The sequence below is a fragment of the Heterodontus francisci genome, chromosome 8, assembly GCF_036365525.1.
Source record: "Heterodontus francisci isolate sHetFra1 chromosome 8, sHetFra1.hap1, whole genome shotgun sequence".
NCBI classification, from domain to species: domain Eukaryota; kingdom Metazoa; phylum Chordata; class Chondrichthyes; order Heterodontiformes; family Heterodontidae; genus Heterodontus; species Heterodontus francisci.
Window position 1 is genome coordinate 32,868,355 of NC_090378.1, and position 26,652 is coordinate 32,895,006.

The 26,652-nt window shown below is 43.6% G+C and overlaps 1 protein-coding gene across 8 annotated transcripts in view; it reads left to right on the forward strand.

Annotated features, from left to right (window-relative positions):
- Nucleotides 1–26,652, forward strand: part of ptprfa (protein tyrosine phosphatase receptor type Fa) — a 634,875-nt gene that overhangs the window by 203,320 nt on the left and 404,903 nt on the right. For all 8 annotated transcript variants that reach the window (XM_068036905.1, XM_068036906.1, XM_068036908.1 and 5 more), the window contains exon 2: nucleotides 8,307–8,458. In XM_068036905.1, coding sequence (XP_067893006.1) covers nucleotides 8,383–8,458 — 76 coding nt within the window. In that variant the 5' untranslated portion in view covers nucleotides 8,307–8,382. The remainder of the gene's footprint in view (nucleotides 1–8,306; nucleotides 8,459–26,652) is intronic.

Genomic DNA, 26,652 nt, shown 5'->3' on the forward strand with positions numbered 1-26,652 from the left:
GAGCACCCGGAGGAAACCCACGCAAACACAGGGAGAACTTGCAAACTCCACACAGGCAGTACCCAGAATTGAACCCGGGTCGCTGGAGCTGTGAGGCTGCGGTGCTAACCACTGCGCCACTGTGCTTGTGCATGAAACACAAAAAGTTAGCATGCAGGTGCAGCAAGTAATTAAGAAGGCAAATGGAATTTTGTCCTTTATTGCTAGGGGGTTAGAGTTTAAAAATAGGGAAGTCTTGTTACAACTGTACAGGGTGTTGGTAAGGCCGCACCTGGAGTACTGTGTACAGTTTTGGTCCCCGTATTTAAGAAAGGATATACTGGCATTGGAGGCAGTTCAAAAGAGATTCACTAGGCTGATTCCTGGGATGAAGGGGTTGTCTTTATCAAGAACAGCTAAACAGGTTTGGCCTTTATTCATTAGAGTTTAGAAGAATGAGGGGTGATCTTATTGAAATGTACAAGATTCTGAGGGGGCTTGATAGGGTAGATGTTGAGCAGATGTTTCCACTAGTGGGGGAATCTCAAACTAGGGGACATATTTACAGAATAAGGGGTCACTCATTTAAAACTGAGATGCGAAGGAATTTCTTCTTTCAGAGGGTAGTGAATGTCTGAAATTCTCTCCCCCAGAGCGTTGTGGAGGCTAGATCGCTGAAGGTATTTCAAGAGGAGGTAGATAGATTTTAGAAATATCAGGGAGTCGAGGGTTTTGAGGAGCTGGCATGAAAGAGGAGTTGAGGTCTGGGGCAGATCAGCCATGATCTTATTGAATGGTGGGGCAGGCTTGAGGGGCTGAATGGCCTACTCCCCTTATTTAGCGTCATAGTCATCGAGAGATACAGCACTGAAACAGGCCCTTCGGCCCACCGAGTCTATGCCAACCAACAACCACCCATTTATACTAATCCTACATTAACCCCATATTCCTTACCACATCCCCACCTTCCCTCAATTCCTACCACCTACCTACACTAGGGGCAATTTACAATGGCCAATTCACCTATCAACCTGCGAGTCTTTGGCTGTGGGAGGAAACCCATGCGGTCACAGGGAGAACTTGCAAACTCCACACAGGCAGTACCCAGAACTGAACCCGGGTCGTTGGAGCTGTGAGGCTGCGGTGCTAACCACTGCATTTCTTATGTTAAAAATTAAGATTCATTAGAACAAGCTCCACAACACTCAAGAAACTCAATACGATCCAGGACAAAGCGGTCTGTTAAATTGGCACCCCATTAACCATCTTAAACTTTCACCTGGCTGCAGTGTACCATTTGCAAGATGCATGGCAGCAACTCATCAAGGCTGTATCTATAGCACCTCCCACACCATGACCTTTACCACCTAGAAGGACGAGCAGCAGGCACATGGAAACGCCATTCCCTCCAAGTTCCACTCCAGCCTGACTTGGAAATATATCGCTGTTCCTTCATTGTCATTACGTCAAAATCCTGGAACTTCCTACCTTCACCACATGGACTGCAGCGGTTCAAGAAGATGAATCGCCACCACCTTCTCGAGGGCAATTAGGGATGGGCAATAATTGCTGGCCAGAAACGCCAACATCTCATGAATGAATAAATATACAAAAAGATAAACAAGTTATATATTACTTCCTGAAAGGTCAAAAGAAAGTAATTTGGAAATTTATTAAAATTGCCGTTTCTATAGATTTTTTACCACTATCAGTGTGCAGCCGAGGTGCTTAATCTGGTATATAGGAAATAAGTGACCAATAAGGGGGAAGTAAATGAGGAGTGGAAGAGAGAATGGATTGCATCTATAAGTTTACAAGAGCCCAAATTCAAGGATTGGGATGAGATTGACAATCTGAAATGGTAGTTAATGAATGGCTTATTTTTGCTTAAAGAACAGGTAATGCAAGATAGCTCTTCATCTCAGTTTTTATTTTGTGGAGCATGGAACTGTAAAATGTCCAGTATTTATCAAAATATCATTACTAAAATTTCAAAATAAAATTAGGTTTAGATGAAACTGTATCTATCAACCTCATAGAAATAGAGTCATAGAAATTTCCAACACGGAAGGAGGCCATTTGGCCCATCGGACATAATCACTGACCAACGCAAACAGATGGACCGCTGGGTTGAGCACTACCTAGAACTGTACTCCAGGGAGAATGCTGTCACTGAGACTGCCCTCAATGCAGCCCAGCCTCTACCAGTCATGGATGAGCTGGACATACAGCCAACCAAATCGGAACTCAGTGATGCCATTGATTCCCTAGCCAGCGGAAAAGCCCCTGGGAAGGACAGCATTACCCCTGAAATAATCAAGAGTGCCAAGCCTGCTATACTCTCAGCACTACATGAACTGCTATGCCTGTGCTGGGACGAGGGAGCAGTACCCCAGGACATGCGCGATGCCAACATCATCACCCTCTATAAAAACAAAGGTGACCGCGGTGACTGCAACAACTACCGTGGAATCTCCCTGCTCAGCATAGTGGGGAAAGTCTTTGCTCGAGTCGCTCTGAACAGGCTCCAGAAGCTGGCCGAGCGTGTCTACCCTGAGGCACAGTGTGGCTTTCGTGCAGAGAGATCGACTATTGACATGCTGTTCTCCCTTCGTCAGATACAGGAGAAATGCCGTGAACAACAGATGCCCCTCTACATTGCTTTCATTGATCTCACCAAAGCCTTTGACCTCGTCAGCAGACGTGGTCTCTTCAGACTACTAGAAAAGATCGGATGTCCACCAAAGCTACTAAGTATCATCACCTCATTCCATGACAATATGAAAGGCACAATTCAACATGGTGGCTCCTCATCAGAGCCCTTTCCTATCCTGAGTGGTGTGAAACAGGGCTGTGTTCTCGCACCCACACTTTTTGGGATTTTCTTCTCCTTGCTGCTTTCACATGCGTTCAAATCCTCTGAAGAAGGAATTTTCCTCCACACAAGATCAGGGGGCAGGTTGTTCAACCTTGCCCGTCTAAGAGCGAAGTCCAAAGTACGGAAAGTCCTCATCAGAGAACTCCTCTTTGCTGACGATGCTGCTTTAACATCTCACACTGAAGAATGCCTGCAGAGTCTCATCGACAGGTTTGCGTCTGCCTGCAATGAATTTGGCCTAACCATCAGCCTCAAGAAAACGAACATCATGGGGCAGGATGTCAGAAATGCTCCATCCATCAATATTGGCGACCACGCTCTGGAAGTGGTTCAAGAGTTCACCTACCTAGGCTCAACTATCACCAGTAACCTGTCTCTAGATGCAGAAATCAACAAGCGCATGGGTAAGGCTTCCACTGCTATGTCCAGACTGGCCAAGAGAGTGTGGGAAAATGGCGCACTGACACGGAACACAAAAGTCCGAGTGTATCAGGCCTGTGTCCTCAGTACCTTGCTCTACGGCAGCGAGGCCTGGACAACGTATGCCAGCCAAGAGCGACGTCTCAATTCATTCCATCTTCGCTGCCTTCGGAGAATACTTGGCATCAGGTGGCAGGACTATATCTCCAACACAGAAGTCCTTGAAGCGGCCAACACCCCCAGCTTATACACACTACTGAGTCAGCGGCGCTTGAGATGGCTTGGCCATGTGAGCCGCATGGAAGATGGCAGGATCCCCAAAGACACATTGTACAGCGAGCTCGCCACTGGTATCAGACCCACCGGCCGTCCATGTCTCCGTTATAAAGACGTCTGCAAACGTGACATGAAATCGTGTGACATTGATCACAAGTCGTGGGAGTCAGTTGCCAGCATTCGCCAGAGCTGGCGGGCAGCCATAAAGACAGGGCTAAATTGTGGCGAGTCGAAGAGACTTAGTAGTTGGCAGTAAAAAAGACAGAGGCGCAAGGGGAGAGCCAACTGTGCAACAGCCCCAACAAACAAATTTCTCTGCAGCACCTGTGGAAGAGCCTGTCACTCCAGAATTGGCCTTTATAGCCACTCCAGGCGCTGCTTCACAAACCACTGACCACCTCCAGGCGCGTATCCATTGTCTCTCGAGATAAGGAGGCCCAAAAGAAAAGAAAGAAAGAACCTGCACAGGCTGACGAGGAGCCATCCAGCTTTCCGGCTCTTGGTCCGTAGCCTTGTAGGTTACGGCTCTTCAAGTGCTTATGAGAGTTTCTGCCTCTACCATCCTTTCAGGCAGTGAGTTCCAGAGAAGTAGAGAAGTTATCAAGTAGATTAATTGAGTAGGGTAGGGCCTATCAGAGATGTACAAGGGAACTTGTGCGTGGATGCAGAAGATGTGGGCGGGGTTCTTAATGAGTTTTTTGTCTCTGTCTTCACAAAGGAGTGTGATGATGCAGACATTGTAGCAAAAGAGGAGGAGTGTGTAATATTAGATACAATGAGCATAATGAGAGAGGAAATACTAAAGGGTCTGACATCCTTGAAAGTGGATAAATCGCCAGGGCCGGATGGATTGCATCCCAGGTTGTTAAAGGAAGCCAGGGAGGAAATAGCATATGCGCAGAGGATCATCTTCAAATCCTCACTGGATATGGGCAAGATGCCAGAGGATTGGAGGTCTGCGAATGTTGTACCATTATTTAAAAACGGTGCTAGGGATAGGCCAAATAATTATAGGCCAGTCAGTCTGACTTCAGTGGTGGGTAAATTATTAGAATCAATTCTGAGAGACAGAATAAACTGCCACTTAGAAAGGCACGGATTATCAGGGATAGTCACCAAGGAGGATTGATGAGGGTAGTACCGTGGATATGGTCTACATGGATTTTTACTAAGGCATTTGACAAGGTCCCGCATGGCAGACTGGTTAGAAAAGTAAAAGCCCATGGGATACAGGGGAATGTGGCAGGTTGGATCCAAAATTAGCTCAGTGATGGGAAGCATAGTAGTCAACAGATGTTTTTGCAAATGGAAAGTGGTTTCCAGTGGCGTTCCACAGGGCTCAATGCCTTGCTGTTTGTGGTATGTACTAATGATTTGGACTTAAATGTGGGAGGCATGATTGAGAAATTTGCTGATAACTCAAAAATTGGCCGTGTAGTTGATAGTGAAGAGGATAGCTGTAGCCTCCAGAATTATATCAATGGTTTGGTTGAGTGGGTGGAAAGGTGACAAACGGAATTCAATCCGAAGAAGTATGAGGTAATGCATTTGGGGAGGGCAAACAAAGCAAGGGAATATGCCATAAACGGAAGGATATTGTGAGGGGTAGAAGATGTGCGAGACCTTGGAGTGCATGTCCACAGGTCCCTGAAGGTGGCAGAACAGGTAGATAGAATGGTGAAGAAGGCATATGGAACGCTTGCCTTTATTTTCTGAGGTTTAGAATACAAAAGCAGGGATGTAATGCTGTAACTGTATAAAATGCTGGGGTATTGCATACAGTTCTGGTCACCACATTACAGAAAGGACATAATTGCTCTGGAGAGAGCACAGAGAAGATTTACAAGAATGTTGCCAGGGCTTGAAAGTTGCAGCTATAAGGAAAGATTGGATAAGCTAGGGTTGTTTTCCTTAGAACAGAGGAGGCTGAGGGGTGACTTAATTGAGGTGTACAAAATTATGAGGGGCCTAGATGAAGTCGACAGGAAGAACCTGTTTTCCCCTGGCAGAGAGGTCAATTATCATGGGGCACAGATTTAAGGTAGAAGGATTAGAGGGGTCATGAGGTGGGTGTCTGGAATTCACTGCCAGGAACGGTGGTGGAGGCAGAAACCTTCTACTCTTTTAACTCTTAAAAGGTATCTGGACATGCACCTGAAGTGCTGTAACCTGCAAGGCTATGGACCAGGTGCTGGAAGGTGGGATTAGATTGGGTGGCTAGTTTTTTCGACTGGTGCAGACATGATGGGCTGAATGGCCTCATTTTTGTGCTGTAACTTTTCTATGGTTCTAACCATGATCGCAATTGGGGGGAAAAGCTAATTTTACTAAGCTGAGATGTGATTTAGCTGAGGGCATGCAAATGTATTGGCAAGTAAAATCGAGGAAAACCCAAAGATTTTTTACATAAAGAGCAATAGAAAAACTAAAGAAAGAGAAGGGCCTGTGAGGGACCATAAGGGTAAACGGTGGAGGCAAATGAAATTGATATGGTTTTTAATGAATATTTTGCATCTGTTTTCATAAAAGAGAGACATTGCAATCAAGGCAGAGGAGTGTGAAATATTAGTTGAAATTAACACAGTAAGATAGGAAGTATTAAGGGGTTTAACATCTTTGAAAGTGGATGAGCCCCCAATGCATTAACAAACTATATCCTAGGCTGTTGAGGGAAGCAAGAGAAGAAATATCGGAGGCTCTGACCATCCTTTTCCAATCCTCTGTGGCTACAGGTGTGTTGCCAGAGGACTGAAGGACAGCTAACATTGTACCATTGTTTAAAAAGGGAAAAAGGGATAGAAAGTAATTACAGCCCAGTCAGCCTAGCCTTGGTGGTGGGAAAATTATTAGAAAAGGTTCTGAGGGACTGAATAAATCTTCATTTAGAAAGAGGGATTAATGAAAGGCACAGATTAATTAAAGACAGTCAGCACAGATTTGTTAAGGGAAGGTCATTTCTGACTAACATTGAATTTTTTGAGGAGGTAATAAGGAGGATTGATGAGGGTAGTGCATTTGATGTAGTCTACATGGATTTTAGCAAGGCTTTTGTTAAGATTCCACATGGCAGACTGGTCACGAAAGTAAAAGCCTATGGATCCAAAGTTGGCTCAGCAGCAGGAAGTAAAGGGTAATTAATGGTCGATGGGTGTTTTTGTGACTGCAAGACTGTTTCCAGTGGGGTTCCACAGGGCTCAGTACTAGGTCCCTTACTTTTATATAATATATAAATGATTCGACTTGAATGTAGGGGGTCCGATCAAGAAGTTTGCAGACGATACAAAATGTGGTCCTGTGGTGGTTGATGATGAAGAAAGCTTGAGACTGCAGGAAGATATCAGTGGACTAGTCAAGTGGGTGGAACAGTGGCAAATGGAGTTCAATATGGAGAAGTGTGAGGTAATGCATTTGGGGAAGGCTTACAAAGCAAGGGAATACACAATAAATGGTAGGATACTGAGAAGTGTAGAGGGACCTTGGAGTGCAGTCCTCAGATTCCTGAAGGTGGCTGGACTGGTGGATAAGGTGGTCCGGTTGACATACTGGTCACCCCACTAGAGAGGGTACAGAGGGAGATTTACGAGAGTGTTGCCCAGACTGGAGAATTTTAGTTATGAGGAAAGATTGGATAGGCTAGGGTTGTTTTCTTTGCAACAGAGGAGACTGAGGAGAGACCTAATTGAAGCGTCAAAAATTATGAGGGGTCCAGATAGAGTGGATAGAAAGGCCCTATTCCCCTTGGTTGAGGGGTCTATAACCAGGAGACATAGATTTAGGATAAGCTGTAGGAGGTTTAGATGGGAAATTGTTTTCACCCAAAGGGTGGTGGTGATCTGGCACTCATTGCCTGAAACGGTGGTAGAGGCAGAAACTCTGATAACATTCACAAAGTACTTGGATGTGCACTTGAAGTGCCATGACTTACAAGGCTGGAAAGTGGGATTAGGCTGGATGGCTACCTGTCGCTTGGCATGTACACAATGGGCCAAATGGCCTCCTGTTGTGCTACAAATTTCTATGATGAAGTTCATTTCAGCTTTTCTCTGAAGGAATTTAGTGCTGTAATTTTTGCATTTTGAAATGAGATTCGTATTGAATCAAATCAAAGCTGCCACCTTTTATACCAACTTGTGGGGAGTCGGTGGTGTAGTGGTAATGTCACTGGCCTAGTACTCCAGAGATCCAGGCTACTGTTCTGGGGATGCGGGTTCAAATCCCACCATGGCAGATGGTGAAATTTGAATTCAATTAATCTGGGAATTAAAAAGTGGTGACCATGAAACCAGTGTCGATTGCTGTAAAAACCCATTTTGTTCACTAATGTCCTTTAAGGAAGGAAATCTGCTGTCCTTGCCTGGTCTGGCCTACATGTGTCTCCAGACCCACAGCAATATGGTTGACTCTTAAATGCCTTCCGGGATGGCCTAGCCAGTTCAAGGGTAATTAGGGATGGGCAATAAATGCTGGCCTAGCCAGTGATGCCCACATCCTACAAAACGAATAAAAAAACTTTTAAAGCCACTTACCATATTGATTTGAGGTTCAGTCCAGATAATCACAAATTAATATTTTGTAACAGCTGCTACAATGCTGGGATGCAGGGAGATCATTGAGTTAGAAAGGTACATCATAGTTTCTGAACATCATGGCTTTGGTTGGTAAGTCAGTACAACTTAAAGGAAATTACTGTTGGCTGCTTGTTAATAAGTGACCAGAAGTAATTTATAGTAAACTATAACATTTTTATGTGCAGGTATGAACATCTGAAGATCAAGAACTGGAAGGATTGGTATCTGGACTTGAGTCAAAGGACTACCCCACCCTGGAATATGGTACCTCAGTGTTGGGCAGTGCTACCAGTCATGGTGATCCTGAGCTATCTGGCACAATACATCCAAGCAGATAGTGAGTAAAATTGTTAAAATTATGTTCCTAATTTTTCTCTCTAAACTACCTTGATATGTGTAAATTTGTTTGATAGTAGGGGATTGATAAATATAAGAACTAACATACTTGGAAGGAGAAAAGAATTGTATCTGTTCACTGCAAAGTTGTATGGTAAACTCTTCAGACAAAAGGGATACAAGATGAACAACACTCTGAAATGACAGAGCATAAGCAAAGTTGGAAAAATGAAATAAATCTTGTCTGAGTGGGTAATTTTTCCCTTCCACAAATTTTATGTGAAACCATTTATAGCCGTCAGTGGAAAAAGCTGACTGACCATAAACTTAAGCGTAATGAGAAGAGTTTGCACTGTTGTGGGAAAAAAATTGCTCTTTATTTTTTAACAAGGTTCTCAAAAGTTTGCTCTGAAAGGCTTTGAAGAGATCCAGTTTGTTTGGAATGTAATTTAGCTTTACATACATCTCTTTTGAGAATTTAGTCACTAAATGATAATAGAAAGATAAGTGAGGTTTTCACTCGGGATGAGAACTGGGAACAGCAGAAAAGGGGACCTAAAGTTGAACAAGGTCAACTATTTTAAATTAATGAATGAATTACAGCACTTAATAATGGCCCTAGGTGGGCAATCCCTGTACAAACCTTGGTCTGCTTTTGGATTCTGGCTGTGAAGAGGTGTGTAAAATGTCATTAAAAAAGATGGGCAGAGCTTGAGTAAAATATATAAATGTAAAGTAGAAAATTCTTAATAGATATGCTGCAAAAATGAGCACATACACTTTTTAGTGCTGGTCACATAAGGTGGGAATGTCTCAAGGTTTTTAATAGATTGATATTTTATCTAGGTTGAACTGTTAATCTTTAGTAAAAAGGGCAGCCTCACCAGCTAACGCTTATATGTCAGAAATTCTTTGTTTTTGTGTACGTGTTGCGCATTTTATTAAAGTTGTTTCTCTTTCATTTTGGAATACATGATAATTAAATCTTTGTGTGTGGCCTTGTTGGGGAGGGCCTTGAGGGTAGGGATAAATCAAAAAAGGGAATGGTGTTTGTAGCGTGGTACTGAACCGTAGTGATTGTAGCCTGTCTTTCTTGGCCTTTTTTGACTGTGATAAAGAGCCCAACAGTAGATGTAAATGTTCTTGTATCCAATTCTTGAGCTGCAATACATTTGGTGTTAAATTCACTTTCAGTTGAATTCTTGGGAATCCAGGATAACTGTTAATTTATTTATGAATCGGCCAAAAGTGACGGACTGTTTGTTTATAGCTTCTTCCTACTGGCCACTTCTGGCCACTTCTTCCTACCACACTGTTCATGCGAGAGGACAGTCTAGGCAGCTGGAACAGGAGTAACAATAGAGGCCAGACCCTTCTGCTTCTCTTCCTTCTACTGGCCATACGACCATTAAAACTGATTTAGAGGACTTAGTGTGGCTTCGTTCTTGTAAATTTTACAATCTCATGTATGTTGTGAAAAGCATATAATGAATGACAGCCATAAATAGATTGGGGAGACATGACATTGGAAATCCTATAAACAGCTTTTGATTATAGTGGATCCTGGTAGTATTCATGTTTTTGGCTGCTGCAAACTTTCACTTTGACTTAACCAAATTGATCATGGAGGAAGACTTGAATTAACATCACTTTGGATACTTGCTGGATATCCATATTCCTTTCTTCAGACTGGAGAATGCTCATGTTTTTTTAATTAGTGGATTTGATTTTAATGTGCAATGTTTTAATGTTATGGGCAATCAAATGGATCACAGTGCCTGTGGAATAAACATGCCCCAGAACATGTTTACTGGTAATATCTGTGTGAAAATCTAGTTGGATATTTCCTGTTTCAATATTAGGCACTCTACTGTCAGGCTGAACTATTCTTGTTATTCTTTCATGGGATGTGAGCATCGCTGGGAAGGCCAGCATTTGTTGCCCATCCCTAATTGCCCTAGACAACTGAGTGGTTTGCTAAGCCATTTCAGAAGGCAGTTTTTAGAGTCAACCACATTGCTGTGGGTCTGCAGTCACATGTAGGCCAGACCAGGTAAGGAAGGCAGATTTCCTTTCCTAAAGGACATGAGTGAACCAGATGAGTTTTTATGACAATCGATGATAGTCTCAGTAATGGTGCCATTAAACTTTCTTTCAATTCCAGATTTTTGTTAATGAATTGAATTTATTAATTAATTGAGTTTAAATTCCACCAGCTGCTGTGGTGGTGTTTGAACCAGTGTCCCCAGGATGTTAGCCTGGGCCGCTGGATTACTAGTTCAGTGACATTACCACTATTCCACCGTCTCCCCAGTTATGCTTGGATTTATTGCTTCATCTACCAGTGAAGAAACGTGTGTTAAAATATGCTCGATCCCAAATTATAGGAAGAATGCTGCAATTATATTGTAGCTATCAGGCTTTGTGCATACGTGCTCTTATGTATATGCTGAGCTCCCTCCATGTGACTAAAATTATGTTCATGGAGTACAGGAAGTAACATTCCTATTTTCTAAGTATTGTTGTTTCCTTCAAACAGATTTTTTTTTAAAAAAAAGAACATACAGTGGAATCAGTTTGGAACATGATTCCAAATTTATACTGCAATTTTAGTATTGCTGTAAAAATTGAGATAACTTGAAGGGATTTGTCCAAGGCAGTTAGGATATGAAATTCAACTGTTCACACATTATTTTGAAGGGTTTAATATCATTTTTTAGTATTGATCGGCCCATTGTTAGCCATATTCTATAATACAAAAGAGTGACGGGTATGAAGAATTTTTAAAAAAAAGCTTTTCTGACTGTAAAAGCATAATTGAAGTTTGAAGTCCATGAAGTCATTAAAAAAAAAATCCTCCCATTTATGTTGCATTTCCGACTCATTTATTTAAAGGATATGTTTACAAAATTGAAATGTTGTAAGCATTGTCTTAATCTGAGATTCAAATAAAAACAAAGTGCTGGAAATAGTCACAGCTCTGGCAGCATCTGTGGAGACCTGAAACGTTAACTCTGTTTCTCTCTCCACAGGTGCTGCCAGAACTGCTGCGTATTTCCAGCACTTTCTGTTTTTATTTCAGATTTCCAGCATCCGCAGTATTTATCTTTTATTCTGTGATTCAGATTTTTTTTTAAAACATACAAGGTCCAATAAATGTTGATTTAGAATCATGGAAGCCAGTGGTTTTAAATTGCTTTTTATTGGACCAAAGGTTATTGGGGAGGAACACTGATGTGTGAAATGCCAAGTGTCCTGGGAGAGGTGAAGAAAAGCTGACCTCTAATGTGAAATCAACTGTTAATCTCCATTACATAAGAGTAGACTGTTTTTAAATGCCTTAACTTCATATCTTAGCAACTGATACAGAATAGGGGCTTCCAGCATTGATTTATAACATTAGTCTAACTTACAGTAAAAGGCAAATGTATAGCTTAATTATTCATGACAGATGTATTATTGCAGGAAATTAAGACATCGGGAGCAATTAAAAACGGCAAGTCAGCCAATAAACAGATGATGTAGGGCACACCTGAAAGTATTCTGCTAAAATGGACTGAATATTTTACAGCTGAAGAAAATGTACATAAAGTTACTACTGAGTGTTTAGCAATGCAGTAGAAGCATACAATATCATATCACATACAATATTCTGATCTAATAAGGGTTATCACTTGAAGATAGCAAAACCTGGGATTACAGCAAGCTAGAATTTCATAATTTTCTTCTGGTGGTGCACCTATTCTTCGAGTGAGTTTCGGTATTTATTATTGATGGACTTTTCTATCATAAGTAGTCTGTACACAAAGATATATTTTCCAATAGAGGGAACTAAATAGTAGTTGGGAACAGGAACTCCAGCTAGTGCAGGGGTGCTGAAACCATTGCTGGCTCCCTTATCACCACCTCAACTAACAATTAACTCAGCACTGATGTGTGTATGTATCTGAGAAACCAAAGTGAATAATCAAGGCCTATAGTGCAGGTCATCACCAAAGTTGAAAAAGAGGCAAATTTCAGGAGCTAGGGAGGAGACTGAAGAACAGAGCAACAACAGTTTGCATTCACACACTGCCTTCGAACAGAGTAAAGTGTCCCAAGGTGTTCGGCATGACGAGTCATAATTTGGCAGGGAGGCACATGAGATAAGTTAACCAAAAGCTCGTGGAAAAAGTTAGAGCATCATGAAGGAAGAGAGGTAGACAAGCAGATAAATTTAGGAGGGAATTCAAGAGCTTTAGGCCTAGACAGCTGAAGGTATGGCTGTCAATGGAGGAGTTCAGGAAATTGGAGGTGCATAAGAGGCCAGAATTGGATTGGGAACAGAGATTGGAAAGGGACAAGATCATGGGAAAGATTTGAACACTGAGAATTTTAAATTTCAGGATCTTAAAGATGGTAATCTCTGAATTACTGTCAGTGCGATGTGCAAGTGAGTAGAGGAACAGCAAGATAAAACTGGTTAATACGTGGCTGGAGAAACAGTATGGGCAGGAAGGGTCTCAGTTTTCTGAGGTATTGGGACCAGTTGTGGGACAGGAGAGGCCTGTACAAGGTGGACAGATTGAATCTGAACTGGGCTTGGACCAGTGTCCTCATGGGGAGGTTAACTAATGCTGAGAGGACGGGGAACCAGGATGAAGAATTGGAGAGAAGAAATAAGGTGTATAGACGATTGGGAGAGACGATCAACATTCGAATATAGAGTAGTCCAATAAGAGAAGGAATCAGATTGGGGGAAAAATGCACATCAGACTAAGGCGGGGTTGGAGTACATGTAAATAAATGCGTGGAGCATGGTAAATAAGATTGGTGAGCTGCAGGCACAAATTAGAGCAGGAATGGGAACTTGACTTTCCTGACTACAATGTATAGGGAAGGGAAAAGAAAGAGGGGGTGGGTGGGTGGCAGTATGACCAAAGGTACAGCTCCACTAAGATGATTTGTGTGAGGATTCAAGGCAATCTATTTGGCTTGAGTTGAGGCATATAATAGTTGTTATGCTGCTGAGTTTATACTATAGGCCTGGCTCCTCACTCCACCATGATATGCGTGGATTCTTCAGCACAGTTAAGACTATTTACGGCCCAAGGACCTACCCTACTCAGAGCAAAGAATGGAGCGGCGCTGATCAAGGACAGAGAGGCAGTCAGCGCTTGCTGGAAGGAGCATTTCGAAGATCTCTTCAATCGCGACTCAGTCCCTGATGCGACAGCCCTTGAACACATTCCAGTGTGCTACCCGTCACGACCTCTGCACAACCCCAGCCCGACATGAGTTTGAAAAGGCCATTCGAAAGCTAAAAAACAATAAGGCTGCTGGCATAGATGGAATTCCCGACAAAATTCTAAAATACGGTGGAGGGGCACTCTTGACATAAATACATGGTCTCATCTCCCTCATCTGGAAGGAGATGAACATGCCAGGGGATCTCCGAGACGCCGTAATTGTGACCATCTTCAAAAAAGGCGACTGATAGCGGTAACTACAGAGGGGTATCTTTGCTGTCCGAAACAAGAAAGATCATGGTTAGAGTCTTTCTGAACCGCCTCCTCCCCGTGGCTGAAGAGCTGCTACCGGAATCACAATGTGGATTCTGTCCATCAAGAGGCACAGTGGATATGAGTTTCACAGCAAGACAACTCCAAGAAAAATGTAGGGAACAGCAGCAAATTTTATACATGGCCTTTTCTGAGGTCAAAGAAGACCTTCAACTCTATCAAACGGGAGGGTTTATGGAACATCCTCCTCAAATTTGGCTGCCCTGAGAAATTTGTCACCATCCTCCACCTGCTGCACGACGACATGTAAGCTATAATCCTTGCCAACGTATCTGCCACTGACCCAATCCAAGTGTAAACTGGGGTCAAGCAAGGCTGTATCATCGCACCAATGCTTTTTTCCATCTTTCTCGCTGCAACACTCCACCTCATCTCCGTGAAGCTCCCTGCGGGAGTAGATCTACTTTACAGGACGTGTGGGAAACTATTTAACCTATGTCGCCTCCAGTCCAGAACTAAGGCCATTCCAACCTGTCATCGAGCTGCAGTACGCTGACATTGCTTGCATATGCGCACACTCGAGGCCGTGCTTCAAACTCTCATTGATGCATTCATGGAGGCTTATGAAAGAATGGGCCTTCAGCTAAACATCCAGAAGACAAAGGTCCTCTACCAGCCTGCTCCCACAGTGCAACACTGGCCCCCGACTATCAAGATTAATGGCGAACCGCTGGAAAATGTGTATCACTTCTCATACCTGGGGAGCCTCATCTCAGCAAGGGCAGACATCGACGATGAAACTCAGCATCAACTCCACTGTACCATGCAGCCTTTGGTCATCTGAGGAAAAGAGTGACGACAAAGACCTCAAACAGGGCACCAAACTCATGGTCTAGAGGGCCGTAGTGTTACCTGTCTTCCTGTATGTGTCGGAAACTTGGACACTGTACAGCAGACATCTCAAAGCCCTGGAGAGATATCCCCAGCGATGCCCCTGCAAGATCCTGCAAATTCAGTGGCAGGACAGGTGCTCCAATATCCGTGTCCTCTCTCAGGCCAACATCCCCAGTATCGAGACACTGGTCATGGCTAGTCAGTTACATTGGGCGGGTCACATCGTCCACATGCCTGACATAAGACTCCCAAAACAAGCTTTCTACTCAGAGCTTCGTCATGGCAAGAGGCTACCAGGAAGGCAGAGGAAGCGCTACAAGGATGTCCTTAAAGCCTCCCTGAAAAAATGTGACCTCTCCACTGATTTGTGGGAATCTCTTGCCCAAGACCGCCCAAAATAGAGAAGAAGCATCCATGAAGGCGCCAGCCAGGTCGAACAACACCGACGTGCCCAGGCAGCGACCAAATGCAAACAGTGGAAGGAGCGTTCGGAAATTTGAGCATCCTATCCACTCGCCTCACCAAACACCACCTGCCCCACCTGTGGCAGTGTGTGCAGATCCAGAATTGGACTATTCAGTCACTCAAGGACCCACAACCCTGGAGTGGAAGAAAGTCATCCTCATTTCTGAGGGACTGCCTAAGATGATGATGATAGGCCACTGAATAGTAAGAAAGAGATGGAGCAATCTGGACGCAAATGTCAGAATGATGTAAAAAAAAAGTGCAGGGACTTCAATGATCTAATATAGACTGGGGAGAAAACAGTTTAAAAGGCAAGGGTGGGGAGGAATTATTAAAATGTACAGGAGAACTTAATCAGTATATTTCTAGTCCAATAGGAAGGAAGCCATGCTGGAACTAGTTTTGGGAAATGAGGTGGGGTGTGGAGCATTTGGGAAACAATGATAACAGTATCATCAGATTTAAAGTAGTTGTTCCTGTCCCCTACCACAATCAAAAGCAATGATGATTTCTGTGAATTGAAAAGGGATTTGGCCCAGGTGGATTGTTAAGAAAGATTGGCAGGTAAAATGGTAAATGAGCAATGGGAGGCCTTCAAGGAGGAGATAGTTTGGGTATAGACTTAACACATGCGTATGAAAGGAAAGGAAGAAAATACAAAGCTAGAGCTCCCTGGATGACTAAAGAAATTGAGATTATTTTTAAAAAGGAGGCTTATGATCAAATACCTCATAGCACAGTAGAGAGTCGACCAGAATACAGAAAGTGAAAAGAACTGAAAAAAGGAAATAGTAGTGTTAATTAGAAAAGTCATCCAGTCTGGATGAAATGCAGAACTGAGGAAGTGCTGCACTTTCAGATGAGGTGTTAAGCTGAGGCCCTGTCTGCGCTCTCAGGTGGCTGTAAAAGGTCCCATGAATTTCGAAGAAGAACGCAGTGTTAACCCTGGTTTCCTTGTGAATATTCATCCCTCAACTAGCATCAGTTAATAAAAGCAAAACATTATCTGGTCTTTATCACCATTGCTATATTTGGGACCTTGCTGTGTGTAAGTTGGCTGTCATGCTTCCTACATTACATCAGTGTTTTTATTCGTTTGTGGGACGTGAGTGTCACTGGCAAGGGCAGCATTTGTTGCCCATCCCTAATTGCACATGAGAGTTACTGCTGTAGTCCGTGTGGTGTAGGAACACCCACAGTGATGTTGGGGAGGAAGGGTCTACACTTCAAAAGTACTTCATTGTCTGTAAAGTGGTTTTGGGATGTCCTGAGCTTGTGAAAGTTGTGATATAAATACAAGTTCTTTCATTGCTTATGGTTGGACAGCTATATTTAATTTCAGTTGGGGGGCTGGGGTCATAAAAGATGTATGCTAGAATTATTGCGAATAAGATTTTGCTGATTCCTTTTGCTTGTGTTCCCAAACAACTGCACAGCCTAGTGTTATATTGACTTTGTTACCGAGGGTGGTCGTATAATATTACTAAATTTAGGGAATGCCATTCTAGAAGCTGGGTTACAACCAAGTGAGCATGAAGTGGTTTGGTTAGAAGGCAGCGGTTGATAATGATTCTGCTATCCCATTTACAAGTTCTCTAGACACAAAAGCAAAATACTGCGAATGCTGGAAATCTGAAATTAAAACAGAAAATTCTGGAAATACTCAGCAGGTCTGGCAGCATCTGTGGAGGGAGAAAGAGTTAACATTTCAGGTCCACTACCTTTCATCAGAACTGGGAAAAGTTAGAAATGTAATAGGTTTTGAGCAGGTCGTAGAGTTATACAGCACAGAAACAGGCCCTTCGGCCCATCATATCCATGCCAGCCATCAAGCACCTACCGATTCTAATCCCATTTTCCAGCACTTGGCCCATAGCCTTGTATGCTATGGCATTTCAGGTGCTCATCTAAATACTTCTTAAATGTTGTGAGGCTTCCTGCCTCTACCATCTCTTGAGGCAGTGCGTTCCAGATTCCAGCCACCCTCTGAGTGAACACATTTTTCCTCAAATCCCCTCTAAACCTCCTGCCCCTTACCTTAAATCTATGCTCCCTGGTTACTAACCCCTCCGCTAAGGGAAAAAGTTCCTTCAAAAAGGAAGGTTTGTGATAGTTGGAGGGCAGGATCGATTAATATACATGATAAAGTTAGAGCAAAAAAGTCAAAGCAATGAATTTAGCATTTGTTACAATAGTCAAGCAGACAAATTGCTGGGTTCAAAACTTCTAAAGTACAGTCTTTTCAGATTATTCATTGATTTTGAAAATCTTTGTCAATGGACGAGCCCTTAAATTTGGCTTTTATTTTTGGTTGGATACAACATAAATATCAGCCCAATTCTTGAAGTCGTTAGTATTCTGGACCAATGGACATATGATTTCAGATCATTGAATCAGAACTTTGTTGTCAGAGTTATCTCCTTTATTTACATTATTACGCTTCACATTTTATTTTAATTTGCTAAATGGTTGGTTCTCAAAGACACAAAAGAGGGATTTAACAAATAGATGTGGGTTGCTTTATAATAATGAGATTTCAAATTCCCACTGCTCTTGAATTTCGAACCAACTGATTAGAGTGTGGGAGCATGAAGGACCCATTTATTAAAATCCAGTTCAGTGCTGTTGGTATTCTTGCCATAGTTAAGCTTTAATTGCTATCTCTAGCTGTCTTTCAAGCACTCTCTGCTATTCTTTGTGAGGAGGTTGTTCAGTTGTATCTTAAAACATCAAAATTGCCTATGCAGTTGAAGAAGAGAAGCGGGAAGAGGGTAAGTGTTTTTCTGGATTGAGCAACTTGATTGAGCAGGTGGAATCTTCAAAAATCACTTACTGACCCTGAAAAGCATTGGTCCTGGAACAGTCCCAGTTTCTCAGTTCCAATCATAATTAAATAAGACACAGATTATCTGCAACAATTGCATTTCAGTTTACATACAGGCTGTTGATTTACATTTATTGAATAAATCTAATCACCTTTGTGTCACATGCTTGCGGACCGAAGAGGTGTTCAGCAAAATGATCGTCCAATCTGCACTGCCGTTTTCCCCAGCTTTTATAATATTTTAGGCATTCTGCCCATTTACAGCGAGGAGCATTGGTTTATATTCTATTGTTACATAGGATTCTGAGACTTTTGTTATTTTTGGCAAATGAATTCATGCAATTCAGTCATTTTCTTTCCCCATGAAAATTGTAAACCACTGGCTTTGTTGAATCTAGAATGATACAGCACCAAAGGAAGCCATTTCGGCCCATCGCGCCTGTGTTGGCTCTTTAAAGGAGGAATCCAGTTAGTCTCAATCTCCTGCCCTTTCCCCACTGTTAATTTTTTTCCCTTCAAGTATTTATCCAATTTTGTTTTGAAAGTTATTATTGAATCTGCTTCCACCACCCTTTTAGGCACTGTTTTCCAGATTATCATAATTCATGTTTTTTGTAATAAGTCTCCTTATCTTGTGTAACAAGTAACATCCTTGACATGTTGCCTTAAAGTTTGACACAGACTCAATTATTTATTTTTATTTTAAGCATGCTTAATACACTGCAAGAGTAAAGCCAGCTCAATTAGATTTGGGGAAACCATGAGCTGAGCATTCATGTAAAAAATTGGAGATAGATGATGCTAGACAAAGGGAATGGGACAGGAAAAGAAACAATGGATGGGTCTAGAGGAGATGAAACTCACAAAAGGCAGATCATTACCATTGATTGTGAGCTGACAAATTAAGAGCAGTGGTTATGATCTGAAATTGTTGAACTCATTGGGTGGAATTTTATGGGCTGTGCAAGAGTGGATTTGGTGGCATGCGAGGTGATATAATTAGGCAGAAGGTGTTTTTTTGGGTACCTGACAGGATATTTTAGATAAATTAAGTTGGCAGCATGTTTGCGGTATTCTGGGGTGCCCTCCAGCATGGTGGCGGATTGCAGCATTGCATTCATTTAAATAACATGAATGCTCATTACCCTACGCATAGTTACAATTCATTTCTGCCATCCAGGTTAATGGTGAGCACTATTCCCGCACCACCCGGTTCATGATTGTTTTATTGCGGCGTACAGCAGTTGGATTTGTGCTGTAGAGTCTTTATGCTGTACTGTCTTTAACTCACCCGCAAAACTAATGCCAGCATTGGCATTCCTGTGAGGAAGAAGGATAAGTTTGGCAAGTTTTGGGAACTTTGGATAACGCGGGATATTGTGAGCCCAGTCAAAAAGAGAAAGGAAGCATTCGTAAGGGCTGGAAGGCTGGGAACAGACGAAGCCCTTGAGGAATATAAAGACAGAAGGAATGAACTTAAGCAAGGAGTCAGGAGGGCTAAAAGGGGTCATGAAAAGTCATTGGCGAACAGGATTAAGGAAAATCCCAAGGCTTTTATACGTATATAAAGAGCAAGAGGATAACTAGGGAAAGGGTTGGCCCACTCAAGGACAGAGAAGGGAATCTATGTGTGGAGCCAGAGGAAATGGGCAAGGTACTAAATGAGTACTTTGCATCAGTATTCACCAAAGAGAAGGACTTGGTGGATGATGATCCGAGGGAAGGGAGTGTAGATAGTCTCGGTCATGTCGTTATCAAAAAGGAGGAGGTGTTGGGCGTCTTGCAAAGCATTAAGGTAGATAAGTCCCCAGGGCCTGATGGGAACTACCCCAGAATACTGAGGGAGGCAAGGGAAGAAATTGCTGGGGTCTTGACAGAAATCTTTGCATCCTCATTGGCTACAGGTGAGGTCCCAGAGGACTGGAGAATAGCCAATGTTGTTTCTTTGTTTAAGAAGGGTAGCAAGGATAATCCAGGAAATTATAGGCCGATGAGCTTTACGTCAGTGGTAGGGAAATTATTAGAGAGGATTCTTCGGGACAGGATTTACTCCAATTTGGAAACAAACGAACTTATTAGCGAGAGGGAGCATGGTTTTGTGAAGGGGAGGTCGTGTCTCACTAACTTGATTGAGTTTTTTGAGGAAGTGATGAAGATGATTGATGAAGGAAGGGCAGTGGATGTTATCTATATGGACTTTAGTAAAGCCTTTGACAAGGTCCCTCATGGCAGACTGGTACAAAAGGTGAAGTCACACGGGATCAGAGGTGAGCTGGCAAGATGGATACAGAACTGGCTCAGTCATAGAAGACAGAGGGTAGCAGTGGAAGGGTGCTTTTCTGAATGGAGGGCTGTGACTAGTGGTGTTCTGCAGGGATCACTGCTGTTTGTAGTATATATAAATGATTTGGAGGAAAATGTAGCTGGTCTGATGAGTAAGTTTGCGGACGATACAAAGGTTGGTGGAGTTGCGGATAGTGATGAGGATTGTCAGAGGATACAGCAGGATATAGATTGGGTGGAGACTTGGAGAAATGGCAGATGGAGTTTAATCCGGACAAATGTGAGGTAATGCATTTTGGAAGGTCTAATGCAGGTGGGAAGTATACAGTAAATTACAGGAGAGAAAATAGATTTGGTGGCTGGATTAAAGTCCAGTATAAACGGAACTTAAGTGCAGTCTGCAAATCCAGTAGTCCTCAGCTGAAGCTGAATTCTTGAAGTCCTTGCTGTTCAAAGTGCGCTTCGGTTGGCCTGCTTGGCTCAGGGTTACTTGAAGGCAGAATTGCAGTTGGTTTGCTTCCCCTTGTCGCTGGCTGTAGCAGTCTGTAGGCTTGGAAGGCCCCCCAGTCGCAGATGGTTTTCACGATGTTTTTTGTGAAGAGAGAGAGGGGAGCAGCAGCCTTCTGTGTTGCTGTACACTCAGTTACTCTTTGTCTGCTTGTCTGTGTAACAAAACTTCCAGTTTCGTCAGAGATGAACAGACGGTCACATGGTTCTCTCACCCCTCCCCCCCCCCCCACCTTGTTTTTAATGAGGTCCAAAGTCTAAAACCCAAAACTTCTCTAAGGTGGGGTTTGCAGTTATCCTCTGGAGAGGCGTTTCCATTTATGAGTGCCTCAAGATGGTTTGGAATGTCCTGCTAATGAGGTTGATCTGGCTAATCTACTCAGTTAATCAAAGCATTGTTCTGGCAGAGTTTCTTGTTAAACCTTTTGTTTCCAGTTCAATCTCCTGGTATTTCAAATGTAAATTGCAGCGGCCATATTGGCTGCTAGTTTTTAAAAAGTTAACTTGTAGGATTTTTTCCATTAAGAGTCTATGGTAAGTTTCCAACCAATTAAGCTAATATTTAGAACATATAGAACATAGAACATTACAGCGCAGTACAGGCCCTTCGGCCCTCGATGTTGCGCCGACCTGTGAAACCGTCTGACCTAAACTATTCCATTTTCATCCATATGTCTATCCAATGACCACTTAAATGCCCTTAAAGTTGGCGAGTCTACGACTGTTGCAGGCAGGGCGTTCCACGCCCCTACTACTCTCTGAGTAAAGAAACTACCTCTGACATCTGTCCTATATCTATCACCCCTCAACTTAAAGCTATGTTCCCTCGTGTTTGCCATCACCATCCGAGGAAAAAGACTCTCACTATCCACCCTATCTAACCCTCTGATTATCTTATATGTCTCTATTAAGTCACCTCTCCTCCTCCTCTCTCACGAAAACAACCTCAAGTCCCTCAGCCTTTCCTCGTAAGACCTTCCCTCCATACCAGGCAACATCCTAGTAAATCTCCTCTGCACCCTTTCCAAAGCTTCCACATCCTTCCTATAATGCGGTGACCAGAACTGCACGCAATACTCCAGGTGCGGCCGCACCAGAGTTTTGTACAGCTGCAGCATGACCTCGTGGCTCCGAAACTCGATCCCCCTACTAATAAAAGCTAACACACCATATGCCTTCTTAACAGCCCTATTAACTTGGGTGGCAACTTTCAGGGATTTATGTACCTGGACACCAAGATCTCTCTGCTCATCTACACTACCAAGAATTTTCCCATTAGCCCAGTACTCTGCATTCCTGTTACTCCTTCCAAAGTGAATCACCTCACACTTTTCCGCATTAAACTCCATTTGCCATCTCTCAGCCCAGCTCTGCAGCTTATTTATGTCCCTCTGTAAGCTACAACATCCTTTGGCACTATCCACAACTCCACCGACCTTCGTGTCATCCGCAAATTTACTAACCCACCCTTCTACACCCTCTTCCAGGTCATTTATAAAAATGACAAACAGCAGTGGCCCCAAAACAGATCCTTGCGGTACACCACTAGTAACTAAACTCCAGGATGAACATTTGCCATCAACCACCACCCTCTGTCTTCTTTCAGCTCGCCAATTTCTGATCCAAAGCACTAAATCACCTTCAATCCCATACTTCCGTATTTTCTGCAATAGCCTACCGTGGGGAACATTATCAAACGCCTTACTGAAATTCATATACACCACATCCACTGCTTTACCCTCATCCACCTGTTTGGTCACCTTCTCAAAAAACTCAATAAGGTTTGTGAGACACGACCTACCCTTCACAAAACCATGCTGACTATGGCTAATGAACTTATTCTTTTCAAGATGATTATAAATCCTATCTCTCATAACCTTTTCCAACATTTTACCCACAACCGAAGTAAGGCTCACAGGTCTATAATTACCAGGGCTGTCTCTACTCCCCTTCTTGAACAAGGGGACAACATTTGCTATCCTTCAGTCTTCCAGCACTATTCCTGTCGACAATGACGACATAAAAATCAAGGACAAAGGCTCTGCAATCTCCTCCCTGGCTTCCCAGAGAATCCTCGGATAAATCCCATCTGGCCCAGGGGACTTATCTATTTTCACACTTTCCAAAATTGCTAACACCTCCTCCTTGTGAACCTCAATCCCATCTAGCCTAGTAGTCTGAATCTCAGTATTCTCCTCGACAACATTTTCTTTCTCTACTGTAAATACTGACGAAAAATATTCATTTAACGCTTCCCCTATCTCCTCTGAGTCAACACACACAACTTCCCACTACTATCTTTGATTGGCCCTAATCTAACTCTAGTCATTCTTTTATTCCTGATATACCTATAGAAAGCCTTAGGGTTTTCCTTGATCCTATCCACCAATGACTTCTCGTGTCCTCTCCTCGCTCTTCTAAGCTCTTCCTTTAGATCCTTCCTGGCTAGCTTGTAACTCTCAAGCGCCCTAACTGAGCCTTCACGTCTCATCCTAACATAAGCCTCCTTCTTCCTCTTGACAAGCGCTTCAACTTCTTTCGTAAACCACGGCTCCCTCGCTCGACAACTTCCTCCCTGCCTGACAGGTACATACTTATCAAGGACACGCAGTAGCTGCTCCTTGAATAAGCTCCACATTTCTATTGTGCCCATCCCCTGCAGTTTCCTTCCCCATCCTACGCATCCTAAATCTTGCCTAATCGCATCATAATTTCCTTTCCCCCAGCTATAATTCTTGCCCTGCGGTATATACCTGTCCCTGCCCATCGCTAAGGTAAACCTAACCGAATTGTGATCACTATCACCAAAGTGCTCACCTACATCTAAATCTAACACCTGGCCGGGTTCATTACCCAGTACCAAATCCAATGTGGCATCGCCCCTGGTTGGCCTGTCTACATACTGTGTCAGAAAACCCTCCTGCACACACTGGACAAAAACTGACCTATCTAAAGTACTCGAACTATAGTATTTCCAGTCAATATTTGGAAAGTTAAAGTCCCCCATAACAACTACCCTGTTACTCTCGCTCCTGTCGAGAATCATCTTCGCTATCCTTTCCTCTACATCTCTGGAACTATTCGGAGGTCTATAGAAGACTCCCAACAGGGTGACCTCTCCTCTCCTGTTTCTAACCTCGGCCCATACTACCTCAGTAGACGAGTCCTCAAAAGTCCTTTCTGCCGCCGTAATACTCTCCTTGATTAACAATGCCACACCCCCCCCCCCTCTTTTACCATCTTCTCTGTTCTTACTGAAACATCTAAATCCCGGAACCTGCAACATCCATTCCTGTCCCTGCTCTACCCATGTCTCCGAAATGGCCACAACATCGAGATCCCAGGTACCAACCCATGCTGCAAGCTCACCCACCTTATTCCGGATGCTCCTGGCGTTGAAGTAGACACACTTTAAACCAAGTTCTTGCTTGCCAGTGCCCTCTTGCGTCCTTGTAACCTTATCCCTGACCTCACTACTCTCAACATCCTGTACACTGGAACTACAATTTAGGTTCCCAACTCCCTGCTGAATTAGTTTAAACCCCCCCGAAGAGCACTCGCAAATCTCCCCCCCCCCCACCCCTGCCCCCCCCAGGATATTGGTACCCCTCTGGTTCAGGTGAAGACCATCCTGTTTGTCGAGGTCCAACCTACCCCAGAAAGAGCCCCAATTATCCAGGAAACCAAAACCCTCCCTCCTACACCATCCCTGAAGCCACGTGTTCAACTCCTCTCTCTCCCTATTCCTCGCTTCGTTAGCACGTGGCACGGGCAACAACCCAGAGATAACAACTCTGTTTGTTCTTGCTCTAAGCTTCCACCCTAGCTCCCTGAATTTCTGCCTTAAATCCCCATCTCTCTTCCTACCTATGTCGTTGGTGCCTATGTGGACCACGACTTGGGGCTGCTCCCCCTCCCTCTTAAGGATCCCAAAAACACTATCCGAGACATCACGAACCCTGGCACCTGGGAGGTAACACACCAACCGTGAGTCTCTCTCGTTCCCACAGAACCTCCTATCTGTTCCCCTAACTATGGAGTCCCCAATGACTAATGCTGTGCTCCTCTTCCCCCTTCCCTTCTGAGCAACAGGGACAGACTCTGCGCCAGAGACCCGTACCCCATTGCTTACCCCGGTAAGTCGTCCCCCTCAACAGTATCCAAAACGGTATACCTGTTGTTGAGGGAAACGGTCACAGGGGATCCCTGCACTGTCTGCTGGTTCCCTCTCCTTCCCCTGACGGTAACCCATCTACCTACTTCTTTTACCTGAGGTGTGACTACCTCCCTATAACTCCTCTCAATAACCCCCTCCACCTCCCGAATGATCCGAAGTTCATCCAGCTCCAGCTCCAGCTCCAGTTCTCTAACGCGGTTCTCGAGGAGCTGGAGTTGGGTGCACTTCCCGCAGATGCAGTCAGCAGGGACACGCTTGGCGACCCTTACCTCCCACATTCTGCAGGAGGAACATTCAACTGCCTTAACCTCCATTCCCACTATTCTAAATTCCCAACAAATCTACTGAAAACCAAAAAAAAGTCAAAACTTGTTAGCTTAGCAATCCGACGGACAGAACTTTTTTTTTTGGTTGGAGGAGGAGGATGGGTGGGAGACACTACCCGAGTAGTGTTTCGGGTAAAGCAACCGCCCAAATATGTAACCTCACTTACCGAGCATTTCATTAAAGGGGTGGAAAAGAAAAGAGGAAAACATACATTCATTCATTCTTCACTCCCCAAATTTACTCATTAATCTTAGAATTGTTGAGGCTGTTTTTCTCCAACAGCAATGCTGATTTAATTTTTTGGAGTTTTATCTGTGATTGTCACGTGCTGTCAAATGGAGTTAGGGTTTCTCTAGTCTCAATTTGTATCACCCTAGGGATGTGCATCTCAATCAACACGTGGTTGTTGGTGAAGCTTGGGGTCTGGAAGTTTCCATTGTTGTTTAAGGCAAGTTCTCCTGTATGTCCAAGCTTTAACCCCTCAACTGCTGTTTTTGCAACATGTAGCTTTAACCATTACAGGGGAGGTGGTGGCGTAGTGGTATTGTCACTGAACTAGTAATCCAGAGGCCAAGGCTAATGCTCTGGAGATTTGAGCCCTTGTCCTTGTTGAATTCCGAATTGAAGTTGTTGGGTTTGATTAACTTTAGGCTTGGGCCCTGATCATTTGGCTCTTCAGTGTGTGGATCCACCCTGACCTCTGAGTGTTCTGGCGAGTCACACAAGTACTGTTCACTTTAGGGCATTTTTGTTTCCCTTTTCCCTTTACTGTGGGAAGGGTCTCCTAGCTAATCTGTCCCATGTCCTCTGGGACATTCCTGCTTGCAGGTGTTTGTCCAGCTTTCACGGCACTCCCCTACGACACTTCAACTAGGTGAGGTATCACCCTCACTGTTGATTTGCCTTTTTGGGAACTTTCCTTGTCCCTGCAGGTTTCTGTAAATGCTGTGAGCAGCCTTGGTAGGGTGCTTCTTTGGCCTGCATTTATGTAGAAGGGTGTGGGGACTAATTTTTCCAATATTTCAGGGTTGACTAACCAGACAGTGGGGAGTTCCATTTGGGAAGGCTCCTGGCCCTCCTATAACCTGTCCTCCCTGTCCTTTTCATCCCCTTCCTCCCTAACTGACAGACCAGTGCTTGTCTGTCCACTTTTATTTTTGGCAGGGGTCCCACGCTGATGTGTTCCCCAAAAACCGGTATGGGAATTAGGGGTCTAG